The following is a 26,240-nucleotide window of genomic DNA, read 5'->3' as shown; positions in this document are numbered from 1 at the left end:
CCCCATCTCCTATAGTCTTGCATTAAGTCTGCTCTCTGCTGCGGTCATGTTCTCCTTAATGAGCCAATTCACCATTTTCTACAGTTCACCACAGCCTTTGTGCAGCAACTCAAAAATTCACTTTTCGGGGTGGGGGGAGAGCATAGAGAAATATTACTCTGTGTGATAATTGGACTCCATACCAACGTAACTGATGGAAGTGATCAGGGACCACCTAAACCAGTAAGACAAAGAATTTCTGATGGAGCAACAAGGCATCCTGCGTCCTGGGACTCTTACGTTTTTGAACTTGGAAGGATGAACAGCTTTGGAAAGCACACCATAGGTTGTGCTTCAATTCTTCAAGCACCTCTCTTCCAAGGGCTGATATATTTTGCCATGTACCAGAGCGGTTCCAGACATAAAGTGACATTCAGCAAAGCCTACAATTTTAGAAACCCTACTGCCGGCTGCAGAAATTAGAAACAGCTTCTTTCACTAGGAATTAGTGAAAATGAGAACAGAACATTTAAGCGTATGCATCCCTCATAGGATGCTTAATCTACAAGATAAATAAAGATAGACTCTCATCCAACAAAATATCAGTCCAAGACTTTTATTCCAGTAGCTTTGTCTACAAAAATTGCTTTTAATCACAGTGGCTTTATCCTTTAAGCAGAAGGCTGTGGGATGGCTTCTTGAAGCTCAGGAGCCTGATTTTGCCTCTGCATTATTCCAGTTATTGCTAAGCAGATACAGTGGCAATAGGCTGTATTTTTGTTGGAACACTATTATAATTTGCTTCATGATGGAGGAAGGAGCAGGTGTTGCTTTGTGCCATGGGTAGGAATGTCAAAATGCTGCAATTTCCCTTTCAACATCTTTCCAAAGTTCTGCTTGAAGAGAAAGCAGTCAGATGCCCCTTATAATTCACACTTTCTATATAAAGTGTGTCTAATAGACCTTATTTGATCCCAGTTTAGAATTATTGCCATTCTGACGGCTGGAATGGGTCTCAGTAAAGATTTTGTAGTAGATGCACACTCATGCACATGCACAAAGCACAAGGGAGGGTGAGGAGAACAGTGTCATACAAACCCATTATTCATTATAGAATTTTTCATTATTAGGATAATACTAACAAGATTATCTATCTGTTCTGTTCATTCTTAGTCCCTAAGAGTCCTTGTCCATTTGAACACGTGACATAACCTTCCACAGGGATTTTGCTGGCCATCTGCCTGCGCTCGGAGAGGAGCTTTACCATAGCCTGAATTGCTTGTGATTTGTACAAGTGTTCTCTGAAAACCTTCGTGTTGTTACACCACTGCTAAGACAGAACAACACAGAAAGACTACAGCAAGGCTTGGTAGGAATAAGGCCCAGCTCAGCCAAGGTTGAAGCCACCACTTCGACCAATGATGGTAACTTCAAACGTGGCTATTTTGAATTTTCATGCTCTGAAGTACCTGTTGCTACTACTTGTAAGCAGGTTTTGTTCTCAAAGCAGGAGCCTTAAAAATGTTTACTCCTGGATACTATTGTGCAAGGAAGGGTAGTATCTAAAATGTTTATGCAGGGGAAAAATCATATCTTGCACAGCCAAATGTCCTATGCTTATAATTGCAAATCCAAACTTGGGAGGAAACAAGGTTATTATTTTCCCTATGACCCAATTTAAAAATACAAGCAGGTTTTTTTTATAAGTTTTTAACTTAGTTAAAACCTTTTACTTACATTTTAAGCATGGAATGTTGAAATGGTAAAACTATGCACCACGGTTTGGACCAAAAGTAAGACATCAATGTACGTAACAAGACAACACAGACCTAGAACGAGTTCACCTGACGTGGTTTCAGTTAAGTCTACTGCTTCTCTTAGCACGTGTGTTTGTTACATGCTGGGTGGTGCTTTGGAAGTTATTACTGGATGCTACTTTCTAAAGCAGAGATGTTAATCACAGAAGCATCTCTCTAGCCAACTGAAATCGTATTGGGTTGTCTGTTGCAGCACTGAATACTGGTCCTAATGAGCAGAGCGTAGTATGAGAAACTGCACAAATTCTTTTGTCTCCAAGGAAGAGTATGAGATTTCACACAGGAATCAGCTGGTTGATTGCACAAATATTTCCATTAAACTTCTCAAAGGCTTCAGCACTGCTTACTGGGAAAAAGAAAAAAGAATCTGATTTAGAGGAAGCAACAATAAACAATGTTTAGCAACAGACTTGATTCATCAGGTCTTTTTTCTTTGCAAACATTTAATCACACTGTAAACTTGGCTGCAGGTTATCAGTGAAGTGACTTACAGCATATAAACACCACTGCTGTATAAATCATGTTCATCTGATGGCTTGTGAAAACTTGCTCTGCTACCACCAGCAAAGCCCAATTTCAAGAAATCCCTTGTCTTCAGCCATGTTGCTCAGGTGTAACTGAATTCCCGTGCATGCTGGATACATTCCACTAAGCCTTACTTCTACAAATAGTTGCTTGTTTAACTTTAAGCATGAGGTAAACCAATTGTGTTTGCTGAGATTACTGGTATAAGTAGCTTCATAGCAGTGTGAATTTGAGGCCAAGAGCCACACACTGTAGAGTTGCTGTACTCGGAAAAGAAAGGGGAATAATAGCGTATTCCTACACAGCATCAAGTCAATGCTTTATGTGAAGATTTCACCCATTAATACTATTCTATCCCTCCATGTACACAAAATAAATGAATAAATATGTCTTTCCTGATTGAGAATGCATTGTAGCTCTTGACCTATTAATTGGAAAAAGTCAGCCAGCAGTCTTCTAGCCCTAAGTAGTAAAGTGTTTTATAAACCCTTTTTCCCCCCAACAAGATCACATTGGACCTCAGAACAAAATTCCTTTTGTAACCTTGTGATGCTGTAGTCATAAAAAGTAATTCTTCTGTCAAAAAGAGCCCAAGCAGTTTAAGCAGCATTCAGTGGATCTGTATTCTGGTAGCAGATTCATCTATTTTTCAATTGTTTTCAATTTGTTCCATCAAAATTGCTTCCTAAAGCTTTCCTTCCCTCCCACTCCTGCCCCTTTCAGTTACTGTCCCTGCCTTCATTAATCAAATTGGCTATGTTGGGTATTTGTTGTCTAAATCAAATTCTGGAATACCAATGCAACAATTTGTAGGGTTGCAAGATGTTTATAGGGGGAAAAAAAAAAGATTCCTAACTCTATTGCTTTCCCTGTGTCACTGCATTTATGTGTCCTGGAGTGGACAGAATTTCTTGGTAATTCATTTTCCTGATGCAATACCCTCAGGTGCCCTTAGCTTTCACTTTCACCAAAAACAACAGCTTTGAGACACCCACACTTGCAACTTTGCTGCACATCTCACCTACATTCATTAAACATCTGTTCCCCTTCATGCTTGCCTTTTTTTTTTCCTTAGTTTTGAATGCTAAAACAACATGGAAAAAGAGTATGAAGTTTAAGAATATTTACCTTTTATCACAAGCAGATAAGAGGTATTACCTTGTTTTATATTGCAATGAATGATGGAATAAGCAAACATGCATTTGCAAAGGACTCAGAACACAATGATAAGGTTCCGTAAGTGTATTTAAAAGATATGTTTTGAGACTGCAATGAAAAATAACTTTCTTTGCTGTTTCCTTCTCCTCTTGCACTGTACTCCAAGAATAACTGACTTGTTAACCAGCAGCACAAATAATTTTGGGAATTCCTGCCCTGGGAGGTTTATTAGCTCAGCTTTCAGTTGTTTCTATTCTAGTTACTATCTTTTTTACCAAGATTCCTGTTCATATTTCAGCCAAACTTTTTATTCCCTCAAGTTTCTATCACTATCTTACAGCCCATTTTGGAAGGGGGAGTCCCAGGGAATAGCAAAATAGTAAGAATATTGGGGGGAAAGTATTTTATTCTATAAATTAATAAAGCCAACTGAGCAAGACACTAGTAAACTAGTAAGAATATTATACTCAATATTTTCCATTAGCACAAACTAAAAGTGCAGAGAGACTAATTGTGAAAAATTGTTCTTAAAGAAGAGAGTCCAGAAGGTTACAACTTCACCATGTTTACACTGAGGATAGCAAGAGTTCACTTGTATAGGGCAATTACCCAGCAGTCCAGTATCTATATAATTTAAACCAATGTCCAAAGAATACTTTTTGCCTGGAAGAAAGCTACAACTCTTGGGTCTTTATTGAGTTTGCATGGGCCTAAGATGAAGCCATAAATAAACACCCAGCATGACATCTGATTTAGAAAAGTTTTGCTTCCTAGCCTCTAAGAGATGCCAGCAATGGTTCCAAAGCAATAAGAAATACTTAAGTTCTTTTTTGCAGTGTACTCGTTAGGGACAGAAATACAAATTCACCATCAGCGTGCACGTGCAGACTCACCACATGCTGCCATCGCCACTAACTGAGAAAAAAAGAAAGGTGAGGAGCAGGAAACCACATGCTGCAATTGTACTCTGTACCTTTAGGGTTCCTTAGCAACTTCTTCAGGTGTCTTCTCCACAGAAACTGAAAATGGAGACAAAACACCGGTGAGAAAGATCAGAATCAACTTATTTGATGACAAATAGTCAAGTAAGTTGTTCCCCTGTAGTCCAAAGTATTCTTTGGACTCAAAGGGTACAATTTACAAAGTCATACTAGGTATACAGATATTTCTCCTTTTAGCTTTTAAATTCTAATTGTAAAAGAGTTTAGAGGCCAAATTTCTAAACTCGTTTGAAAATCTCCCGAGTGAAGATTTTAACACACATTTTCTTTTGCATTCAATTACATTGTTCAACTTCAATAGCAATGTAAGAGCATTTACAGCTGCATTGAAACACTGCAAGGTTTATAAATATTACACGTTCTAGATTTTTCTTTACAGCAATGCGATTTAAGAAAGTTCCATCTTTCAAATTAAGTCAGATATCAAAAAAGTATGTCACATCCCATCCAGCACAAGGGAGAATTTCTTGTTCTTAATGAACTTTACATCTAACCACTTAGCAGGACACTGAGCTCAAAACACTGCGGCAATACATATACACGATATATATTTCTACTGCATGGCATATAATGTCGAAATTCAGCTTTCTGCTATGACTACAATGCCAAACACAGCCATCACAAGCAGCCACTCCTGAGGTCCACATGCTCTTGCAGCTGGTTCAGTGCAAACAGCCATTTGTGCTTTTCAGAGACAAAACATTTCAGACCCAGCTGTGCTCTTGCACCTTCTGAAGTTTGCCCCAACTCCTCAGCATCAGCGTCCTGGCTCCTCGAGGATGTGTCAGAAATCTCCTGAGCTGCTGAGGCTACGCCTTCCTTGACACTGTCTAAGTTTTCCTCATGGGCAGAAGAAGCTGCAACATCCAAGACTTCACTCACAGTTTCTACGAATCAAATTAGAGAGATAATTGTCTTCTCTTTCCATTCACCAGCATAAATGAGGGTGAGCAGTCAAAGCTCACAAAGCATAAAGTACCTGCCTAACACGCGTGTTTGAAATAACTGAAGACAATAGAATCTACCAAACGATTAAATTTTATCATACAAATAAAAGTTTGCAAGTGGAATTCCAGGCAAAGTCTGACTCTTCCCAGCCCTGAGGCAGAAAACTATAAACATGAGCTGTTTTCGTATCTTTAGACAAAGGTAAATATTCTCTAACATCATAGAATATTTGGGTTGGAAGGGGCTTCAGAGATCATCCAGTTCCAACCCCCTGCCATGGGCAGGGACACCTTCCACTAGAGCAGGTTGCTCCAAGCCTCTGTGTCCAACCTGGCCTTGAACACTGCCAGGGATGGGGCAGCCACAGCTTCTCTGGGCACCCTGTGCCAGCGCCTCAGCACCCTCACGGGGAAGAATTTCTTTCTCATGTCTAATGTAAATTTACATTTGTCAGCTTAAAGCCATGTACATTCTCTTGCAGATACCCTTGTTTTATTTTCTGTCAAACTACTAATGATGTGTAAGATACTAATGGTAACGTTTCCATGGAAATAATCCTGGTCTGATCTACACCATAGGATATTACACAAACACTCCACGTAACCTTGCAAAGGGTAGTTTTAATGTGGAAATATCCTAACATCATCCTACAGGTTCAGGCTGCGAGTCCACCGTAGCATGATTGCCAGCTAGCCTTTTCTCAATACTCCTTAAGTATAAAGCAATCTATCTGTATAAAAAGTGTGTAATAGTATGTCTATATACAGATACACTACAGGGAGACTGAACACATCATCCAGCAGTTACATGTCATATCTAACTCGAGTAAATTCTCTCGTACCATGTTCTTCTAACCTTCCCGTTGGAGGTCTCCATCATCACACACCTTATGTGCTCGGCAGCATAAGGTTTGCAGGAACTCTGTAGTTACAAACTGTCCCCTATGCTAAGCTACATGTATGTTAAATACAGCCAACTGAACAGCTCCATTAGAAGTTCAATAAATGCGATAAATAGGAGTTTTGTAGAGCTAGCATCCCATGCCTTTTTCCCAGTATCAGCTTGCAGCTATTGAAATACAGCATGTTCTGAACATCAACTATTTCACTTTATTTTTTAGAATACTGACTGAATTTTGAAGAAGCAACAAGGTTAAAAAAAACCCAAAACAAACCAGGAAATTCTACCTTTGTCTTTATAGGGAGCTATGCAACGAAAATAGCACATTTTAAACTTAGAATATTATTTTATAGGTAGTATCACTGGATGTAATGCAATATATTTGCTACAGTAACAAGCTGCTGGTTTTGAGTTTGTAATATCACTCAGTTTATATTACCAAAAACTTGCTCTCTGGATTATATTATTTCATCTTTCTAATTTTCACTTCTTGTGATATTTCAGTGTTTTAATTTCTTTCGCACTAGGAAGAGTAAATTGGTAAGCAATTAGAGGGAGCAACATGAACTTTCCTGCTTTTTATTAAAACTTCATTTCCTTTGAATGGGAATTGTGTTTATCATCACCTACAGGAATACCTGCCTTGAAGCAAACATTAACCCTTATACTGCTTGTACTGAACGATTTTTGTCTGGTTTTAAGTATTTTTTTTTATGGCTATCAGAAAGGCAATCTACTGCAACAAGAGATGGATGCCTCCTAACGTGTCCACTCAGGTCTCTGCAGAGCAGCCGAATACAAAGGGCCTTGTTGCAACAGGCACTGCATTCTTCAAAACCTCTATCTGCACATGTGAGTAGCTGCCCTTGGTCACTGCCCCAAACCCCAGCTGCTGCTTTGACTCACGTGGCTTTCCCATCCCTTACTCGAGCACACGTGGCTGGAGTTTCCCGGGAGCCACCTTCCCGGTGCCTCAGCGGAAGGCTTCTTTCCAAGCAGAGAAAGCCGGCACTAGCTGGCAGCCCAAGCACACTTGCGCACCCCAGCACCAGGCATGGCAGCTTCCACTGGGTCAATATCCACGCCTTAAGGTGTTATTTCCAGCAAAGACTCAGACTGGCCCACCAAGATCATTTTGGCACAATTTCTTTGGCCTACTGCAGTGATAGCAAGCTATTTAAGTGGGGTTAGGTGTTTTGAACACCATTAGTCTGACACACCAAAACAAATCTCAGTGTATTTTCTGGTGGCTTGTACACAGCTCAGTCTTGGACCAAATGCTCTTTGTCCCACTCAGAAGGTCAACGTGTTGTAGCCCTAGGGAATGGCTGTGATCCCAGGGCAACACCAGGCAAGGAATGATGACCCGGCAAGCTGAGAACAAGCCCCCCACCCCTTTCAGAATCGGGGCTATCACACAGCCCCTTCTCTGTGAGGAACATCAGACACACTGCCCAAGTCCCTCACATCCTCAGCTGGTAGCACCGAGCATTACAAAGTTTAGGAACTCCTCCTTTTTTTTTCCCTGGATGTTAAATTTAATCTCAGTGCGATTTCCTCCCACACCTTTTTTTTTTTGTTGTTGTTGTTGTTTTGGGGTTTTGGTTTTGGGTTTTTTTTTTCCCCTTAATCTACATGCATTTAATATTTTTTCAGTCCATCTTAATCTCTCACAGTTGTTCCATGTACAATCCTGCAGTAACACTCTATTTCATGAAGAGATTTTAATCTATGCCTGGTTCAATGATGACTCATTTTACATAATCCTTGGAAGAAGGATTTTACTTCTCTGTCTATTCAGTTATTGCAAAGTTGTTCATAAGCCCGTCATAAAACTCTATTAATAGACGTAACTGAAATCACTTCTAACTTTTGTCAGGTCAAATACTAAATAACTGAAGCTTCTTCATTTTTCTCAAAATAGAGATGTGGAGGAGTTACAACATCTCAACTGGTTCTGTGTTGTTTTCTGAATGATGACCGGTTTGAAATTCTGAAGACCCCGTATTTCCCTGAGCAGCGATGCCTGTGAGCCACGTTGTCTATTTATGCCAGCTTTCTTACAGCTTCTACAGGCTGTAACTGAGCAAAACAACCTGCATTGTGCAACTGCTTCTCTGCAGTGAAGACACACAGTGTTCAAGTGCTTTTTGTATTGTTTTCCACTGAATGCCCAGCTGCTTCATTATTGGTATCACACAGTGCTGCTGCAGCTCCCTAGCATCTTCAACACAAGACCCACCTGCAGCATTACAGTCAAACTGGTCTCAGTCAAATGATGATTCACCCTGACCCATACAATTTAAAATCTGCCAGAAATGGGAAGGTTCTTCATTTTTTTAGTTTCTTCTTGTAGACACAAAAGTGGGGCTGGTTGGGGTTTTTTCTTAATTCTGTAAGGGAGGAACCCCCTCTCCCCCATCATTCATCAATAGAACTGGAGCTAAATGGTCTCACAATTTTCCTGTTTCATTGTTTGGTGTGTCGTGTCCCCCTTCATCTTAGTAGGATATATTACTCTACAGAAGCTATACACTTCGCGGTTTCATACAAGGTATTATACTGGTAGCAAAACCTCAGTCTTTTTGTATAATATTAGCTATTTTTTCTGAAGGAAAAAAAAAATAATCTTACTTCTTTACCAGATATTTGTAATTTTTACGTTTTCCCCTGAGATAAGCAGATACATCCCAGTATCAGTGGCTACAGGTTTCTTCCATTTTGCTAGGCATTTGTATATACCACTGATCTTACAGATCTGAATGAGGAGCTTAACTTTCTTGTAATTTCAACAAAACATCATATAAAAGAACTTCAGGCCTCACAAAACTAATCACATTTACTAACTGCAGGCAAGTGGTTAGGCTTTGTGTATACACCCACAGCTGTTCCGAAAGCATTCAAAGGGATTTTAATGTATGGATGATTTCGAGGACAAGCATCCTCAGGCTAAAGTAGACACAACCATCAGTACAGAAATCAACATCTTTGTAATATCCAATCCTTACACGTAACACTGAAACCTAACAAAAATATCACCCTGCTTCATCTCAGAATAGCGATATACACTCCCAAGTGGTCTTCATCTTCTCCGCTTTATGAGATAACCAATCTGAGAAGAAATATGTCTGTCCAAATGGCACATGCAGGAACAGAACATGACAGGGTGAGCACCGGCAGCACATTACGTGTGCCCCAAACACAATAACAAACCATTTATATTATGAAAACACATCTGGTTTGAGTTGAGTAAATACAGAAAAGGAAATTGATTTTACAGACAAAAGGAAATTAGGTTTTTTGTTTAGAACTTTGTTGGGTTTGGGGTTGTTTGGTTTTTTTCAGTAAGACAGCAGCATTAGGCAGCTCCAGTAGCTTATCAGCACAATATACAACTTCTAGTTCCACCTAGAAATATAATTTTTAGGAAACTATCCCTATCATTTCAGGGAAAAAAACCAAACCAAACCAAACAAAAAACGCCAACAAAGCTGCTTCCTGTATAAAGTTGCTATTCCTGCAGTCTTTAAAGACACATTTTTACTCTTACAAGTGCTCCGGTTGCAGCACTGAGAGCACAGGACTTCTGTGCATTCACAGTAGAACAGAAAACAGCCCAAACCCAGGCTGCTTCTGCATCCTCATGGCGGTCAACTGACTGGTCTGAACAGCGGCGAGCTCAGCCTGGCCCCAGCAGAACAGAGGCACAGTCAGCAGGGACCCGCACGCCCTGTGTCACTGGCGCGTCTTTGCTCCTGCTAACAACAAATACTTTCCAACAACAAATCATTGAGCCATTAAAAAACCCCAACCACCACAAACCCCATGCACATGGATTGACCTTCAGTACCCAGATCTTAATGCTTTAGAGCAGCCTGTCAAAAAAACCAACCATGTTAATGCGAGGGTTGGGTCTGCACACTGCCACTGAAGCAGCAGCTCGCTAGCAACTAATTGTTAATAAAACAAACAAAACCCCCTTATTTATATATAGAAATAAATTATTCTAAAGAGGAAAGAACTGCTTTTCTCATGCAGGTGAAGCACTTTACCTTGTAAAAGAAATACCTCTTTCTATTAACAGGTAAAAACAGAGGAAGCTGCCTCTCATAGAGCAGCATTTAGAGAAGGAAAAGCACAAAAATTTTTACAAGCTTGGGGTGCTCTTGGAATTCAGAATTTCCCTCCTACAGCAAAAGTTTTGCCACCTTTGGCCTGCCAGCTCAGCACTGCTGCAAATGCTCCCTCTGCTCAGAGTCCTTCTGTGTTGAAACTTCATTAGTATTTTTAATATCTATTGATACCAGTTTATAGATGACTGATACAAATAGCCTGTAGGCATAAACTAACTTGTATATTCTATTTTTAAATCTTTCTGGATTTAAGCTTGTAGGTTTAAGTGGCTTTGTAAGTTTGTTTTCCTTATTTACAGTACATATGGAGAACTGATCCAGATTTTAAAATTAAAACTATATTTGGTTTTTAACTTGCCCAGGGAGAGGTGGGGGTAATGTAAAAATACATTTTTATGAGTGAAGCATTGCACTTAAAGCGGTATCCTTCATATCATGAATTATTTCTTTCTAAGCACTCAAGACGAAGCTTTTATCTGTAATGCAGAGCATCAGGTTCAATTACTTTTAAAAATATTCTTTGCAGAAGAATTTGGCTTTATAAATCTAAAATAATACAAGTTAGCCAGCGTAATACAAATGGAATCTGCCTGGAGCGCACAAACCAAAGCTGGAGTACAAAACAAGGCTTTGATATGTCAAGCTGCCTATAACATAATCAATGTCTCACACTAATTCCAAAGCGGAAGAACAAAAAGAGTAAAATTTCATTGTGAAAACAGAAACAATATTCAATAGTTCATTTACAGTCTTTCAGAGAACCACTCATGTGACTACGTGATGCTTTTGTTTACCTAAAGCCCCTCCTCAGTAATGTCCTCTGGGAGTCTTGAGATGTCCCCTGAAACAGCATGATAGGCAGAGCAAAAAATTCCCCATTCCTTTTCATAGTTTAAAGAGCCACTAATGGAAAACTGACAGTGGAATAGAATTCACTTTTAAAAAGTCAAATTCCACCATTTTTGAAAGGTAATTCGAGAACGTATTTGAGAGAAACAGCAAAATAGAGCACAACAGGTGGGGTACCTGGCTCCCTCAGGTCTAATCCAGGGGAGAGCACAGCAGTAGCAGCAGCAAGAAACTGTGATTCCCTTTAAGACCATCTTTTGGTTCCATCATCAGCTTTAAGGAAAACGGAAAAGAAGTTGGTTCAACAATGGCTTCTGTTCTAAACCCTGAGGTGGTGGTGACAGCTGAGGTCCCCTTCCTTCCTTCCTTTCTTCCAACAGAAGCAACCTACCACCCCAGGTACAGGTGACTTGGGTTCAGCACCTCCTCCCTCTGCTTACAGGGCTCAAACTACCATCAGCCGCATCAGCAATAGGAAGAGGGGAAAATAATAATCTCCAAGGCAGTTTGGGACAAAACAGGCAAAATTTTGCATATGTCACTCAGAACTACCCGAAATGCCCTCTCTGCTCAATGGCATTTTATTCGGTGGCCTTTTAAGATCATAACCAGCTACAGTAAGTTATCCATCTCTTCAGAAAAAAACCCCCAACAAAACCCCAACCTCTAAACACTTAAACATTGGGCTTAAAAAGGAAAATATCTACTGGGTGGTTAACCACAGACCAACGCCTCCTTCTGACACTGTGAATTCAGCACTTGAGCTTCTGACAGGAAAAAAATAAACTTTTCAGCTCTACGTACTAAACTGAATCAGGCAACTAACAATTATTTAGAGAAGTCCTAATTATTTTTTCAGTGTGATCAGTTCCTTGAATGGACAGGACGGGAGCTAGTGGCTGGGAACTGCCAAAGTCCACATTGCTCTCAGATTGTTTGCAGAACTGCCCTGGCCCAACCACCCTGTTGTTTGGACCTGGCAGGAAGGCAGCCTCAGCGTTCTCTACCCAGCGGTATCTTACTAGAGCCCACTGGCATCGAGAGTCCTCTCCCTTTGGCATTTCAGGTATTCCATAAATTAAACCTGAACTAGCAGCTCAGAGGCCAAGGTCTCTGAGAAACTGAAGAACAAAGGAAGGCTGGGATTTCTAGTAATCCTGACACTATAAAAATGACACCTTTTTTTTTTTTGCATGCCATCTAGAAATAATCCAGATAAAAATCCATGAGGTCCAGCTGAGAGCCTAAACCATGGTGTTATGAAGCACATTTTGTAAGGGGAAAAAAAAAGAAGTTCTTCACTCCATACAGCAAGAAAAGAAACAACTTCATTCAACCAAACATTTCACAGGTTGGTTGTGTCTAATGCAGGTCACTAGTTCCTAAGAAAAGCCTCATTAGTTCATACTAATGACCAGAAGAGTCACTTCAAGAGAGCTTATTCTACAATGGATGATTACAAAAAAAGATTCAGAGATGCCTGTAATGGTCAGAATAAAAGCGTAGCAGTGCATACCACATTAATGCAGAATAGTTTATAATACCTCATGTAAGTTCAAGTATATAATTTTATATTCTGTAACAAAGATTTGTAACAATGAGAGGCAATTCGCATTGTGGCTGGTTGTTTTAGACATCTAGCCACTGACTGGAATGGAGCATGAGAAAACTAGTGCAAGTTAACATGAACAGCATATATGAAAATGCACTAATAATTTCATGTATGAAATCCCTCAGATATTCTAAAAAACAACCCCTTTTAATTAAAGTTAGGTGCTTTCTTTAACACTCCTCATACAAAGTTTTACCCTCTTACATTGTTTTCAAAGAAGCAACCAAAGTTCAGCATGTTGTTTCTTGAAAAGGATGTTTCTCTTTAATGGGAAACACTGCCGAAAAAGCAATATGAAAATCCCTGTTGTCACCATTCTGATTTGAGCCATTCTCAACCATTGGAGAAGAGAAAGGAGTCCCCATTGCCATTTTCTCTAAAGTAGGGCACCAATAGTATTCCTGTGCATGCTGTATTTACAGGAAATCTTCAAATAGCACAGGTAATACTACTTAAGGTCAAGTAAATGCTAACAGTTTTCACTGACCAAAGTGAGTTCTTGCTTTTCAGTTTAAAGAAATAAAGTTATTTTAGGATTCTTTTTAAGTCTTGACTATGAGCTATTTAATGAGTGAAAAGCAGTAAGTCCGTTTTCTCCTTAATAGTAACAACCATTTAGGCATTACTCACTTTATGTCTTTTTACCAGTTTTAACCTGTTTTTCAGAAGCTACTTGTCCCCTTGTGCTACAGCAGACAAATAGGAAGACAGTTATCTTACATACTTCTCCCCCACTTACTTGTTTGCACTGTTAGCTGGGAAGTTCTAGGGTTTTTTTCCATTTTATTGTTATCTTCTTCCCCAACCCAGAGCACGCTGTAGAATTCTCTTTTCATCTATGCTGATCGAAACCAAACAGTCTCTCCATTTACCAACCTGCATCAAGATGCTCACAACTTTTACAGAAGTCTTTTCTAAACATTGTTCACATTCTTCCTACACAGATTTTCCAGTTTTGCTGTGACAACTCATCTATGAGCTCAGTTTTATGAAGGGAAAAGGGGAAGAGAGGGTAGTGGCCAGTTCATGGTAATCAGAGAGACACAAGATAAATGCAGCAGCCCAATGGACAGATTAAGTGATAAATGTGAAGCAGAAATACCCAGCGGAAGCTCCACATATATGGATACCTCCCCAGTAGGGTATTATTCACATAATTCAACTTTCTAGAGCCTAATTTAGCTAGCTTAGTCTATCGCAGTCACTGAAGAGAGGAAAAAAAATCCTCTAAAAGGAGATTCAGAATAGAAAACCTTTATTACAGTTGGTAATTAAGCACAGATTTTGTCAGATGATACAAATACTTTCCCTGATTCCATCTGGGAAATCAGGGAAACCAACCTACACCTAGAGACCCATTTCACGCCATGACATTATATATATAAAAATGGCCACTAATAGTCCTGTTATGAGATGCTTGTGATCTATACAAGCAAGGCTGAGAAGAAGAAAAGTGTAATTATTTTCATGAGGTCCAACTGTGAACAAGAGGTTTAACAGCAAAGGATAAGGTCTGTCCATGCTGCATCTTGCCCCAGTACCTAAGGTTGTAAAGAGCTGCAGGTTGCTCAGCTTTTCCTCCTTTCTCCATCTCACACAAAAAACAAACACCTAGAAGGATGTGTTTGCCCTACCAAGCAACGTCATTCCGAAAGCTTCTGAATGAGCATTTGCAAATTACTTTGAGAACTTTTCAGCTACTTTCAAAATACTCCCAGTGCCAGAGCATTTGAATACACACCCAGGGTTTGGTAACTTCCCAACCAAAGGCAATGTACACCAATCACATTGGGTGTTTTTGTCTGCCTGCCATCATCGTGTGGTGGGGTCAGCAAAAGTCCTGTCCAGAAAGCAGTAACTCCTGTCCAGCGTGGCCTATATTTGTTTCTCTAGGCAGCAGACAACTGGCACTGTAATGCCATCAAAGCTTAACAGGGAAAACACTGGCACATTCACACACTAATCCTCCCCAAGCCTAGTTACTCACTCAAATGGCGTTTGAAATAGCAGAGGCGAGACCAAGTCCTTCAATACTTGCAAAATTAGAAAAGAACCTATGCTACTAAAGTCAGAAGTCCAAGAAATCACTTTTGGGAGCTGATGGATTTTGCTATTCCAGTTGATAATGCCAAACCCTTAAGCCTCAATACTAGAGTTGGAGAAAAGTTTATAGCAGCCATCTAAAAATTAAAAGTCACAGATGCAACAACTCTGCCTAATCCAAATAGCAGCTTGCCAAACTGTGCATTTTATAGCATTTGTTCTGTCTGGAGAAAAAATGATCTTATTTCATGGTCCCCAATCAGAGTACACTGGAAGGAGAACAGCAGGAAACTTACCAGCATCTGGCAGTTACCAAGAGTGACAGCCCAACTGCTCAAGTAGTAAAAAGGTACCAAAACCTAGAATTTAGAGGAAGCTAAGACCTTGGGAACAGAGTAACATGGCACAGGACTTCACAGAATTCCAGATACCAGTAGTGGGTTTTAAATTGCTTAAATTGAGGCAAGGAGAAAATTCCAGCCAAGTACAATTGTAATTACCTGTCTAAAATTGAAATTACCCTGATTAAGTACTTACCTCCAAGGTTGTTTTTTGTTAGGTTGGACTGGGCTTTTTTGGTACATCTATGCATAATCACACATTCATGTTATCTTATACATACATATGTATGTCCACTGGCACCTTGCACTTCCAAACATATTACAGAAAGCCTTAGAGATTAAAACAACTGCATTTGAAAAAGCAGGAGTTTACTGGTAACGACGAAAATACTTGCACCTTCATCTGCAGAAGTAACATCAAGCTACCAAGAAAACTAATAGAAGTTATTTAAATAAGTATTCTTTTTCAGAGCAAGCCCGCATTTCCCTGGGCAGTTCCAAAAGAAAAATCCTTCTCTATCTCAGGAAAAATTAAGATACTTCTTTTTTCCTCTAAATGGAGAGAACACAAATGATTAAGATAGTTTCATACGAAACTGGAAGGTATTTCATAGAACCATAGAACGGTTTGGGTTGGAAGGGACCTTAAAGATCATCTAGTTCCAACCCCCAGTATTTCTGGCCTGATTTTAATGATAAAAATGTTTTGGGGTTTTTTTTGACAGAAATAGCTGATGACTGCAAGTAAGCATTGAACAAAGCGGTACACAGAGAGCAGAGATTTTTTGAATCAAAATGCCATCTTCTTATAAGTATTATGCCAATGGCAACTAGCTTATGCATAGCTTGAAGGAAAGGGCTGCCGGTTTAAGCCTGTGCACCTCAGACCACATGCTGCTTGTTAAGCCCTTCACGTGGTCAGGAGGCAGAGGCCCCTGTCAATTCCCAGGAAATCCGAGGGAAGCAGCGCTTCAGCGGCTGCGCTGTCCTCCCGCAGGCGTGGCCGGGGGGAGCGGAGCCTCCGCGGCCTCCCAGGGCAGCACTCGGGTTACGCAGCCACCGCAGGGGCTCAGTCCCAGGGGGGAACCTTAGGTGAACTCCTTATGAGACCCACAGGGTTCACCCCTGACTCAGGCACACCTGTTACCAACAGTCTGCACTGGTGACCAGCGGCATGAGAACACTGCTCTCAGGAGCAAGTCCTAACAGCCCAGAAACACCAGAGAGGTCAGGCAATGCTACACCGGGGAGAATGCTCTCTTGCCTTAGAAACTAGTAATTACTGAGGGGAAGTACAGCTTCTGCTGCTTGATATGAAACACTTTAGTTGGTATAGGATCTTAGATGCTTCCTCTTCAACAGAGCAGCAGGCAGGAATACTTACTGTATGGAAGACCCTGCCCTATCCAACAATAAACAAATATCCCTAGATAAGCACTGTGAAAGGAATATTCAACCAAAGAATATTCAATCAGTTCTAGATCCAAGCAAGTGTTCACTCCTTAAAGTGAAATTTTGCAATTGCTCTGTAGAACAAGAGGTGAACACTGCAAGGCTTTTAAAAACATTCTTTCTTAGCAGCTCTAATTCACTAACCTTAACATATACCAGACTACTTCCTTTATAAATGAAATGGTCTAACTATTCCATAGAAATTGAAATTATTAAGGCTGTAGGTATTTTAATAACTACCGTATATGTAAATGGTAAGAGTCTCTACAAATATACTTACTTGAACTTTTTATTAGCTATATTATTTTTAGCAGATTGGTCTCCACGTATTGTTTTAAAATGTTGTTTATAGTGGCTTGTTTTGCAGACAAGCACAGGAGCTGTTCACACACGAACTAAACCCCATTCATACCTGTGCCGTTCACAAGAACCAGCCATTTGATGTGCTGCACCATTTCTCAAGTTCATTTGTTAAAAAGGCAGTTGAGATGCATCCATTCCTTGCTGGAGTTACCAAGGAAAAAAGCAAAATCAGTTCCAGAACCTGGTAATAACTCTCAAGGTACTATGATAACATCCCATGGACTAGCAGTCAGAATACTTTTCATCTCAGTTTGGCTTGTTTTAGATATACCCTTTCAAGCAGATGCTTGTTTTCCTCAAAGTCAGTCAAAGATGGGTGCGCAGTCAAGATTCCATGCTTAAGTCAAGCTGAAAACCATGTCAGTGGTTTTTATACTTGCTATATCCATACTGAAGTCTTCCCTTCCAAAGCAAGAATTAGAGTGAAGTTTCTCTTTCATGATAGGCTGGCAAGATTTTGGTTGGTTTAGTTTTGAACTGAAGACACCAGATGCAAATATTTGCTGCTTTCCCATAGACTGAGAAATTGCAACTCTTTTATGCATGTCCCTTCCAACTTTAGCTGAAGAGATCAAGAGGTGAAAGGATGAGCCATTGCCCTGTCCTTACAGGTTAGTAGTATAAAATAAAACTAAAACAAAAAAGTGCTAAAACCTCAAGTTACACTATAATCCTGTATTTTGTGCAACTTATGGATAGGTTTGCATTTGTATTATTGTGATTTTTTTAAAAACATAGTAAACCAGAATATTTCAAATGCCCTGCTAGTTCAAAATACCAAGTATGTGGCCACTAATCAACCTAAGTGTTTAATACCGATTTAATGTTTTATTGAATTTTGACATTTTAGACTACTATAACCTTAAAACTGAGATCATGACAACATTTTGGTTGCTATGCAGGATTCTGTTGAAGTACATTAACAGCACAACTATAATTATTTAGTGTGAATATCTTAGGAATGGCCAGTGAAATTAGGCATTTAGATTCCTAAACAAACCCTTAAGAATCAGGTCACCGAAACAACTCCTTAACTGATCGTATTACATGCTCACCTTCTTAAAGAAGAGAAATAGAATTCTACTAGTTTTAGACAGTAACTCTGGTGCCGGAGGCAGCATGCTTTGAGAGACACTGATTTAATTACTAACCTAATTACCTTAAGCACATCATATGTCAAGTTAACACCTCAATTACTGCAGGACAAACTCCATTAGGAACACTGACGTTTGTTCTTAATGTCCTGTAGTAAGAGGCAGAGTTTTAGGACCCACAACACACACGCACAAAGACTGTATTCTTAAGTTAACCTTGCACTGCAGCAGCTTCTGAATTAGCAGCAACTTCCAAGTCAGCAGCAGCTTCCTGCTGTGCTTCTTCCACAGCCAGGGATGGTTCTGGAGCTGGTAAGTCATTCTCCCCTCCAGTTTCTGGGGATACTCCATCACTCTCATCCTGTGCTGCAGGTCCAGCAGCAGCTACTGCATCAGCCTCTTCCGTGGCTGTCTCTGCTTCAGTGACTTCAGCCATCTCTTCTTCATCACCTTTTAAGGATTTATTTAATACAATAAAGAGAGTAAAGTGCATGCATGCAACAAATTCACCCACTGCTTTTTACCACCATCCTCCTTTAAATTTAAAATGGGAAGCTAAGCTTTGGGATCAACATTTACAAAGTCAAGAAATCAATAATTAATCCCCCCATATTGTCTAATGTGGCACTTAAAAAGATGTTTACAAGATGAGGAAACCATATTCTTAATTACTGAGTTTCATAATTGCTTCAGTGTAGTAAGAAACGAAACAGTGGCTTAAAGCAAGTGTCTGAAAGAGGTGGGAGTGCAGGGAAGAATAAAAAAGGACCCCACCAAGTGTTGCTCCAACCCCCTGTACTGAAAGGGCCAGTGGTAATACACTCATGGGTGTCAGAGGGAGCAGGATTCTTGCCCTGTTTGCACCCAGCAGTGGAGTTACTGCACTGAGAACAAGACATTTGCTACCATAGTTAAAAGTTGTTAGGGAGTTCATTATCCATCAGGCTGAGAATCACTGCAAGCCGAAGTGTGCCTTCAGTCTGCGCAGGGCTATTTTTAAGGTGGCTAACTTGGCTGGCAATAGCTACAGTAATGCCGAGCCCAACAGTGATCAGTTTTCAGATGGGTTTTGTGCCATCTCTTAGCCCTGTGCTACCACAGGTACTCTGCTATCCTTACTTGCCCTGCTTTCTTTAAAACTATATTGAAGGCACTGTAACCCCTGCAAGAGCCATAGCACTGAAGTAAGAAAAGTCAGGTCTGTGGGGCAGAATAAAACAGGGGACCCTCACTGAAACTAGGTGTGTATCAGTAAGAAAATAACTTGCTAATTTTAAGTGGTCAGCATTCACTTTATTGGAGATATGACTGCTTATGGCTGATCATTTTCTTTTTACAACTTCCATCTGTCTTTAAAGACTTGCCTATACTGCTGTGGGTCGAAATTGCTAGAATCTGAAAAACCCAGTGCTTCCCAGTCATGCATTACTTCAAACTCAACTGAGACAAGTCATTAAAAACTAAAGGCACAAGGCAACAAAGATGCACAACCACCATGCAAACATGCACTAAGATCAAGTTAACAAAAGAAAAGTTATATACCAAGTATTCATTCCAAGTTTGCCACTAGAACCAACTCACCATGTGAAAACACAGAACTGGAAATAAAGTTTGCAATACAGTGTAATCTAAGTGAGAATAGACAGGAAAGTGCTTAAAGAGACATAGTCAGAATTTATTGTTTTCTGTTTAAAAACTAAACAGATCGATTTTAATTCTTGTTTTTCCTAGGCTAGTGCAAGCCTATCTTTTTGTGTTCAGGTTTAAACACAAGGCTATTCGTTGCTCAGCAAAGAAATCAAAGCTTTGTATTATACAACCTGATCATGTCCCTTTAAGAGAATGCTATATTCCAAAGAAACCTAAATCAATTACACAAAGAACAGACTAACAGCCAAGCTCAGCATTCAGTACACTTTATTGGACAGTCAAGTATAGAGTGCATTCATTCAAAACAGCCAGCTTCTCAATCTCTGAACTGCCTTCTGCAAAGCAGATTCAGTAATAAGCTCAATATGGTTTGGCCTTGCAAACATAGGTAGTTCTTTTAGTCTCACAAGTACGGAGTTTTACAATAGAAGGTATAAAGTCATCCCAAGGTAGGCTGCAAGGTACGCAATGGTGAACGACTGTCCTTTGTTTGTATTTAACTTCCTCGGGTTTGGAAAGAGATTTCCCTTGTATTTTAGTCTGGAAAGTGTAAAAGCAGAGTATAGATTAGAAAGATTGAATCAGCTTGCATTAAGTTAAAAAGAAGTCATTGCTAAAAAAGAAGGAAATCAGGAACAAGTTTCAAGGAGACACATGCACATGGAAGACAAAACTCAGTTATTTGCTAAGTAAGCAAGTAGAACGTTCTGCAAGGAAAACATCATTTTACAGTTCAAATGATGTCCCAGATTTCCTACTGCTACTTGGAGTCAGGCTTCTGCCAGAGGCTTTTTTAAACTCCTCTCTAAGTTTGAGAGCAGCTTTCAGTTAAGAGCAGCTACGGAAAATTTGCTAATAGATATTTTTTTTTTAAAATGTCTGATATCCTTAATTAAAATACCATTAAATATCATTTCAACCCTCTAATAAACAAAAAAGCCTAGCATAGCACTTGATTGTTTCTCTTTTGGGTTTGGGGACAAGCAGAGAATTTTCCTCAGGATGAGAAAACACAAAAATCATTCATATCAGGAGAGTCTCTTTCTGATCAGCTGCTCCCTAGTACCAAGTTCTTCCAGCTAGAAAGCTCTTCTCTTACGATAGGACATGCAGCAAATATTCCATGAGTATGCTGACTGGCACGCTGCTTTTCTATCCACCACTTCATACTGTTACCAGCACTGTTTTACAGCTTATTTCAAACTTGATTTTACGTGACCCTAAAAATATTTGATTACTTTGAGAACAGAATTTTTAATTGCTCTTATCAGCAATGCTCACTGTGAAAAAGTGTAAGGACTAACTGAATCCAAACAGTAGGGAAAGAAGCTGCAGAGGCATTTCTGGGAAAAGCAATACTATGGTAACAATCTGTGACACAATACACACAAAAATATGACTATGCGGGGAACAGGGGAAAAAGAGAAGGAGGAGAGACTAATTCTTTTGAGAAAGCACACAGAGGATTCCATAGGAAAAGTAACAAAAGAAACCTCTTTTGGGAGGATACAGTTGGGAATGAAGAAGGATTTTAAAAAGAGCTGATTCAACAGTAGCTTTATATTGTGAATTGGAATTAGCCATTCAGAAGTTCAATTAAAAACTCTGAGTTGAGTGTTTATTCAGAAGTCCGATATGGAATACAGGAAACAAGTTTCAACTGCTTTCACTGTATGGCCTTAGAAACGTTTCGGGCTTCTTACTAGCAATACTACCAATAATAAGAGAGGCAGCAATCATCTGCCATCACTAAGCAGTGCAAGGCATCAAATTATGGGATGTCTGGAGAGTACCCAAAGTCAGAATTAAGTAAGTTGCAGAACAGCGAGTACTCCTGCGCTAGTCTTGGGCGACACAGGTATAGCCTTCAGTGGGTCACCCGCACCACTGACCTCCGCTGTCCCACTCAAACCTTTCGGAAGACTAGGGTTAAAACTCAGTACCTTGCAGAAGTGAACCTTAAGAGAAAAGAGGGAACATACTTGCATCATTTGGTTTGCTTAATGCTCTCACATCTACCATGTCCATCTGACTATGTTAGTCAGAACGTAAGTGTAACCCTCATTTCTTCCTTCAACAGGAGATGACTAGATCACTCGGAGGAAGTACCTACTACTTTGGTCCTGGCTAGATTTTCTAATTTTAGGGACAAGGAAGGATTGCAGTAAAGTTGTGGCCAAATTCTCAGCATTTAAAGAATTAAGTTTAAAAACTGTAGTGCTTCCAGCTGCTTAACAGAAATGAAGGTGTTTTGCCATTTTAAATCTTAAAATCTGTAATTGTAAAGTTCTAGAGCATGTTCTCACATTGAAAACAAAATTTAAACTCAGCATACTCTATTCAGGTCTATATATTAAATCAATTCTCTAGACGTCAGCATCAGAAAAGTAAGGAAGAATGTGATACAGCATTAATTTATTTATGTGTTTTTAAAATAAAAATATAAAGATGCTGAAGAAGCCATTTTTTCCTAATTGTTTTTCCTAGCAAGGCCATGCTTGCCAAAGCTCTATCTTTTATATTAATGCTGCCGAACACTAATTGATGTAGACAGAGACAACATTCCATTACAAGTATTTGCACTAACATGGTCTAATTATTTAAGCATGAAGAGCTAAGTAAGAATTTGCCATACACTTAGGTGGTATCTGCTTTTCATTGAATCCTGAATTTAAAAGGACAAAATGCAAATTGTGGGACAAGAAAACGGTCTGATTTACAGTATTTAAAAAAAAGAACGACTTAGTATTTTTCCGTTTGAACTGTATTCCCTGATGGCACATGGCCTGGAGCCAAACTGTTGACTGAGGAAAAGATATTAGCTCCTTCCCCCCCAGCAAACAAAAGAATAAAACTGATTTTGACAGCATTATGCGTTTAGTCAAGTTTCATTAAGCTTCCAGTAAAACAAATGCAAATACCCAATGTACAATTAATGGTTCACACTTCAACTTTTTCCCTCCAAAGGTACTTCCGAAAGTTGATCACAGGCCAGATTCACTGCCTAAACATTGTCTATTCCCAAAGTTTGTGCAGAAGTAGCTTTGTAACAGATCACTGCACAACCACCTTTGTCTTTACTCCCACTCACAGAGCTCAGACAGGGACTTGGACAGGGTTAAGGCCTGATTAGACAACCTAGAAATCTGCTCTAGGGAACAAGAGAGAAGAGCTCAACTCACGTTTGTCTTTCCGCCCCTGAGATCTCTCATGGAGAATATTCACGTGTTCAATGTAGTTGCTGCGAGATGAACTGACTACTCTGTAGGCCTGAAAGGAAATTATACCTAAACTTATTGTTACATCCCCACAAAATTACCAAACAAAAAGAGGGGAGAGGGAGAGAAGGGTTTTGAAGCAAGTGCTACTGCCCATCTTAAAAGGCATATCAAATTATGCTAAGCAAGGTTAAGTAAATAAATTACAAATCTATTTTACTATACTAACATATTCATACATTTCATATTTCTCTGTTGTTAGAAAGCAAACACAATATACCATGCAGCTTTCAAAGTGCTGCAGTGTTTCAAGAATTGAACACGGTATTTTAAAAGACAATTACAATTGGATTAGTTATTTAAAGAAAAAACTACGGTAAAAAGGTGGCAGCAAGAGAATTTGCTATTCCTCCAGATATGCAATCACACAAGTTTTATATTTCAAACAAGTAGAAGCTACTTACCATTCAAGAGGATTATTCTGTGGGAGAGGGAAACATGCACCTCTCTGAGATGTGCTAGTCACTACCTCACTATCTCAAATCTTGGGGGTGGTGGGGCAGGAAGCTATGAAATGGAGGCTTTAGGGATGCGAAGCACAGAGTCTGATGTATTTAGATGCAGGGAAGACCATGATTATTGAAAAGCCTGACAAAAATAGTTGTTCACAAAACTTTAACATGCTTTTTCTAAGTAATATTCTTATCTTCCTTTGTGCTCCAATTAACGAGGTTCATAATCTTCCCCTTGTGGCTTCAGACAGCTTATTTCACATCTGTCTTGTCCCCTTTGAGATATTCTTAATGTTTGTGGTTGACAAGAAGAGGCAAGAGGTTAGAGGCAGGTGCCTTAATACCTCTCTGGGCACATTTCATATAGCTTTAAATATGTTTTCCACTAAGAATGACAACAGCACTAGATAGCAAAGTAACAGTAAAACAGGCAAGCAGCAGGCATTCAGTTTCACCAGTTCTCCTGAACTGATTTTTAAGTTAGATTGTATTTAATTATATGCTATGACATCCACACTCTATTGATGGTTTGATGGTATTTTTTAAGCCAGAATACACCTTATACCTTGCCAACTCAGAAAGCACAACAGTTCCATTCCCAAACACTTACATAAAATAAACCACCAAAAGCAGCAACACCAGTAAGGAGATAGTAAAACATGGACTCTCCAGAAGAGCCAGGAACGCTCCCAGATGACATCTGGCGAAGAGGTGCTATAAAAACCATTATTGAAATCAGTGTGAAAGTGCAGCTAAAATGCGAGCATAAAATAGAACGACAGAATCTGAACTCTGTATGGGAAAGGATGATTTTAAAATGATGTAACAAAACCAAGAGGTACAGCTTGATGCTTAGTACAACTGAGTAACGCAGGGCGCGGTGCCTAACTGAACAAGGTATGGGGCTGAGCTCTTCCTAAGATTTTACATGAACTACGTTGTATATCAGCTTCCAAGTACTGGATGCAATCTATAGAGACTAAGTAATGACGTGAGCAATGTAAAAACATTTCTGCCTAAGGTACTTAAAAGAATTAATCTGTCCTTATTCAGCCTTGCTGCAGTGATGAAACACTCTTCGTTTTAATAACAGAGTACTTTAAGGAAAGGCCTTTTCCTTTGAATGCTCAATCCTTCACCCTCAAACAGACTGCGGACATTTAGAGACATGCCCATACGCCATAACCTCGAGTATTGGCCAACAGGGCAGAAAGGCAGCATTACACAATTTTACCCCTGGTTGAGTACATATTCACTGTAACAGCAGTGTTGGCTGTTTATTTGCATTCACCAGTTCTGCAGCTTTGATGCTTACTCTAGCCTTGAGTTCTTCTGTACATCTCAAAAAGAGACCTAGGAAAAACACACTTAATACTGTTCGTCAACGCTTTCAGCCGAATTTTGTGTCTCCATCCCAGAGGAGAAACGCCTCACTGAAAAGGCATTTCACTCATTAAACACAAAACAGCTCTGAGCACTGCAATCAGTAGCTGCAAAAAATAGTCTCCATCTCAAACCACTGCCATCGTGTGCCAGATTATATTTAGCATAATCTGTCTCATGACACACTTTTCGGACTCCTCTTGGATAGTCAGGCAGCGTAATGGATCTTCTTACATTTATATATGATCTGTGGTAGTTTCTTGGGAATACCATCTTCTCAAAGGCTGCATGTTACAGGTAGGAGGGTGCTCAGCGACTCTGCAATCACCCAGCACGGCAGGATGATTTATTTTTTTATATACTGGTTACACAACTCCCGATGCGCTAAAAGCCGCGGCTGGAACCCCGCAGGCTGGTTCCCGCTCCCTCCCGGTGCTTGCAGAGCGCTGAGGAAACCACCGCTCTGGCCATCCACCTGAGGGGAGGTGTCTCCCTCTCTTTATTCTGCGGGGGGTGGAAGCGAGGACAATGGCGTCCGCCCCGCTGAGGGAGAGGGGTTACACCTGCCCGCCACCGACCCTGTTTGATGGACGGCGGGGGAAGCGGGGGGGGGGGGCAGGCCCAGCCGCTTCTCCCAAGGGCGAGCCGCGGTGATGGTGCCAAGGCAGCCGGTTCCCCGCGGCGCGATAACAGAGCAGCCGCACCCGGCTCCCTCCTTCCCGCCCGTCCCCTCACACCGCGGGGATGGCCAACGGCCGCGCCGCGCGCCCGCCGCACCTGCGGCCCCCGGCCCGCGACCTTCGCGCGTCCCCACACCGCAGACAGGCGGCGGCGCGTCACGTCCCGCCCCGCCCCGTGCGTCCCCCACCCCGCGCTGTCCCGTTGACCTCTACCGGGCCCCGGGGTGGGCTCCGAGGCGGCCCCCCGCGTACCACGCTGCTTGAGGCGGCTCGCAGCAGAGGGAGCCCGGCTCAGGCGAGAGGCCAGCGCCTGCGAGGCGGCCCTGCAGAGATACATGGCGGCAGCGGCAGTCGGAGAAGGGACCGGGCACCTCCGGCTGGCTGACAGCGCGGGGCTGCGGCCGCGGCAGAAGACACCGATCCGCCCGCTCCACCCCGCGCTGCAGGGCGGGGCGGGGCCACGGCGGGGGAGGGCGGGGCCGGCGGCAGCCCCACGCCGGGCCGCGTGCCGGCGCACCTGGGCGCCGCTGCCGGGCTCGTGGGGGAGCGGGGCCGGTGCCGCAGCGTCCGGACGGTCCTTGC

General features: G+C 40.9%; 1 protein-coding gene across 2 annotated transcripts; it reads right to left on the bottom strand.

Moving 5' to 3' along the window:
- Positions 1–579: 579 nt before the first annotated feature.
- Positions 580–26,240, bottom strand: MGARP (mitochondria localized glutamic acid rich protein). 2 transcript variants are annotated; one of them, XM_030492927.1, is made up of 7 exons: positions 25,911–26,240; positions 24,206–24,309; positions 23,048–23,135; positions 18,432–18,665; positions 5,209–5,367; positions 4,453–4,498; positions 580–2,142 (listed from the first exon to the last, which is right to left on the bottom strand). In XM_030492927.1, the coding sequence occupies exons 1-6, from the start codon at positions 25,993–25,995 to the stop codon at positions 4,455–4,457; spliced, it is 714 nt and encodes a 237-aa protein (XP_030348787.1). In that variant the 5' UTR covers positions 25,996–26,240; the 3' UTR covers positions 580–2,142; positions 4,453–4,454. The 2 variants fall into 2 exon arrangements, with proteins under 2 accessions (XP_030348787.1, XP_030348788.1); XM_030492928.1 differs by lacking the exon at positions 5,209–5,367.

Source organism: Strigops habroptila, chromosome 7 (genome assembly GCF_004027225.2).
Source record: "Strigops habroptila isolate Jane chromosome 7, bStrHab1.2.pri, whole genome shotgun sequence".
Classification (NCBI taxonomy): domain Eukaryota; kingdom Metazoa; phylum Chordata; class Aves; order Psittaciformes; family Psittacidae; genus Strigops; species Strigops habroptila.
Note: the sequence above shows the minus strand (reverse complement) of the source record. Positions and strands in the feature narration are given on the sequence as shown.

What these genes read in the sequence shown, in the direction of transcription:
- MGARP (XM_030492927.1), bottom strand. Translation starts at nt 25,995, where the DNA reads ATGTATCTCTGCAGGGCCGCCTCGCAGGCGCTGGCCTCTCGCCTGAGC. An exon ending in GAGCCGCCTCAAGCAGCGTG is followed by an intron (nt 24,310 to 25,910) that starts GTACGCGGGGGG and finishes TGGTTTTTATAG; the next exon opens with CACCTCTTCGCCAGATGTCA. An exon ending in AGAAGCTGCTGCAGTGCAAG is followed by an intron (nt 5,368 to 18,431) that starts GTTAACTTAAGA and finishes TTTGATTCGTAG; the next exon opens with AAACTGTGAGTGAAGTCTTG.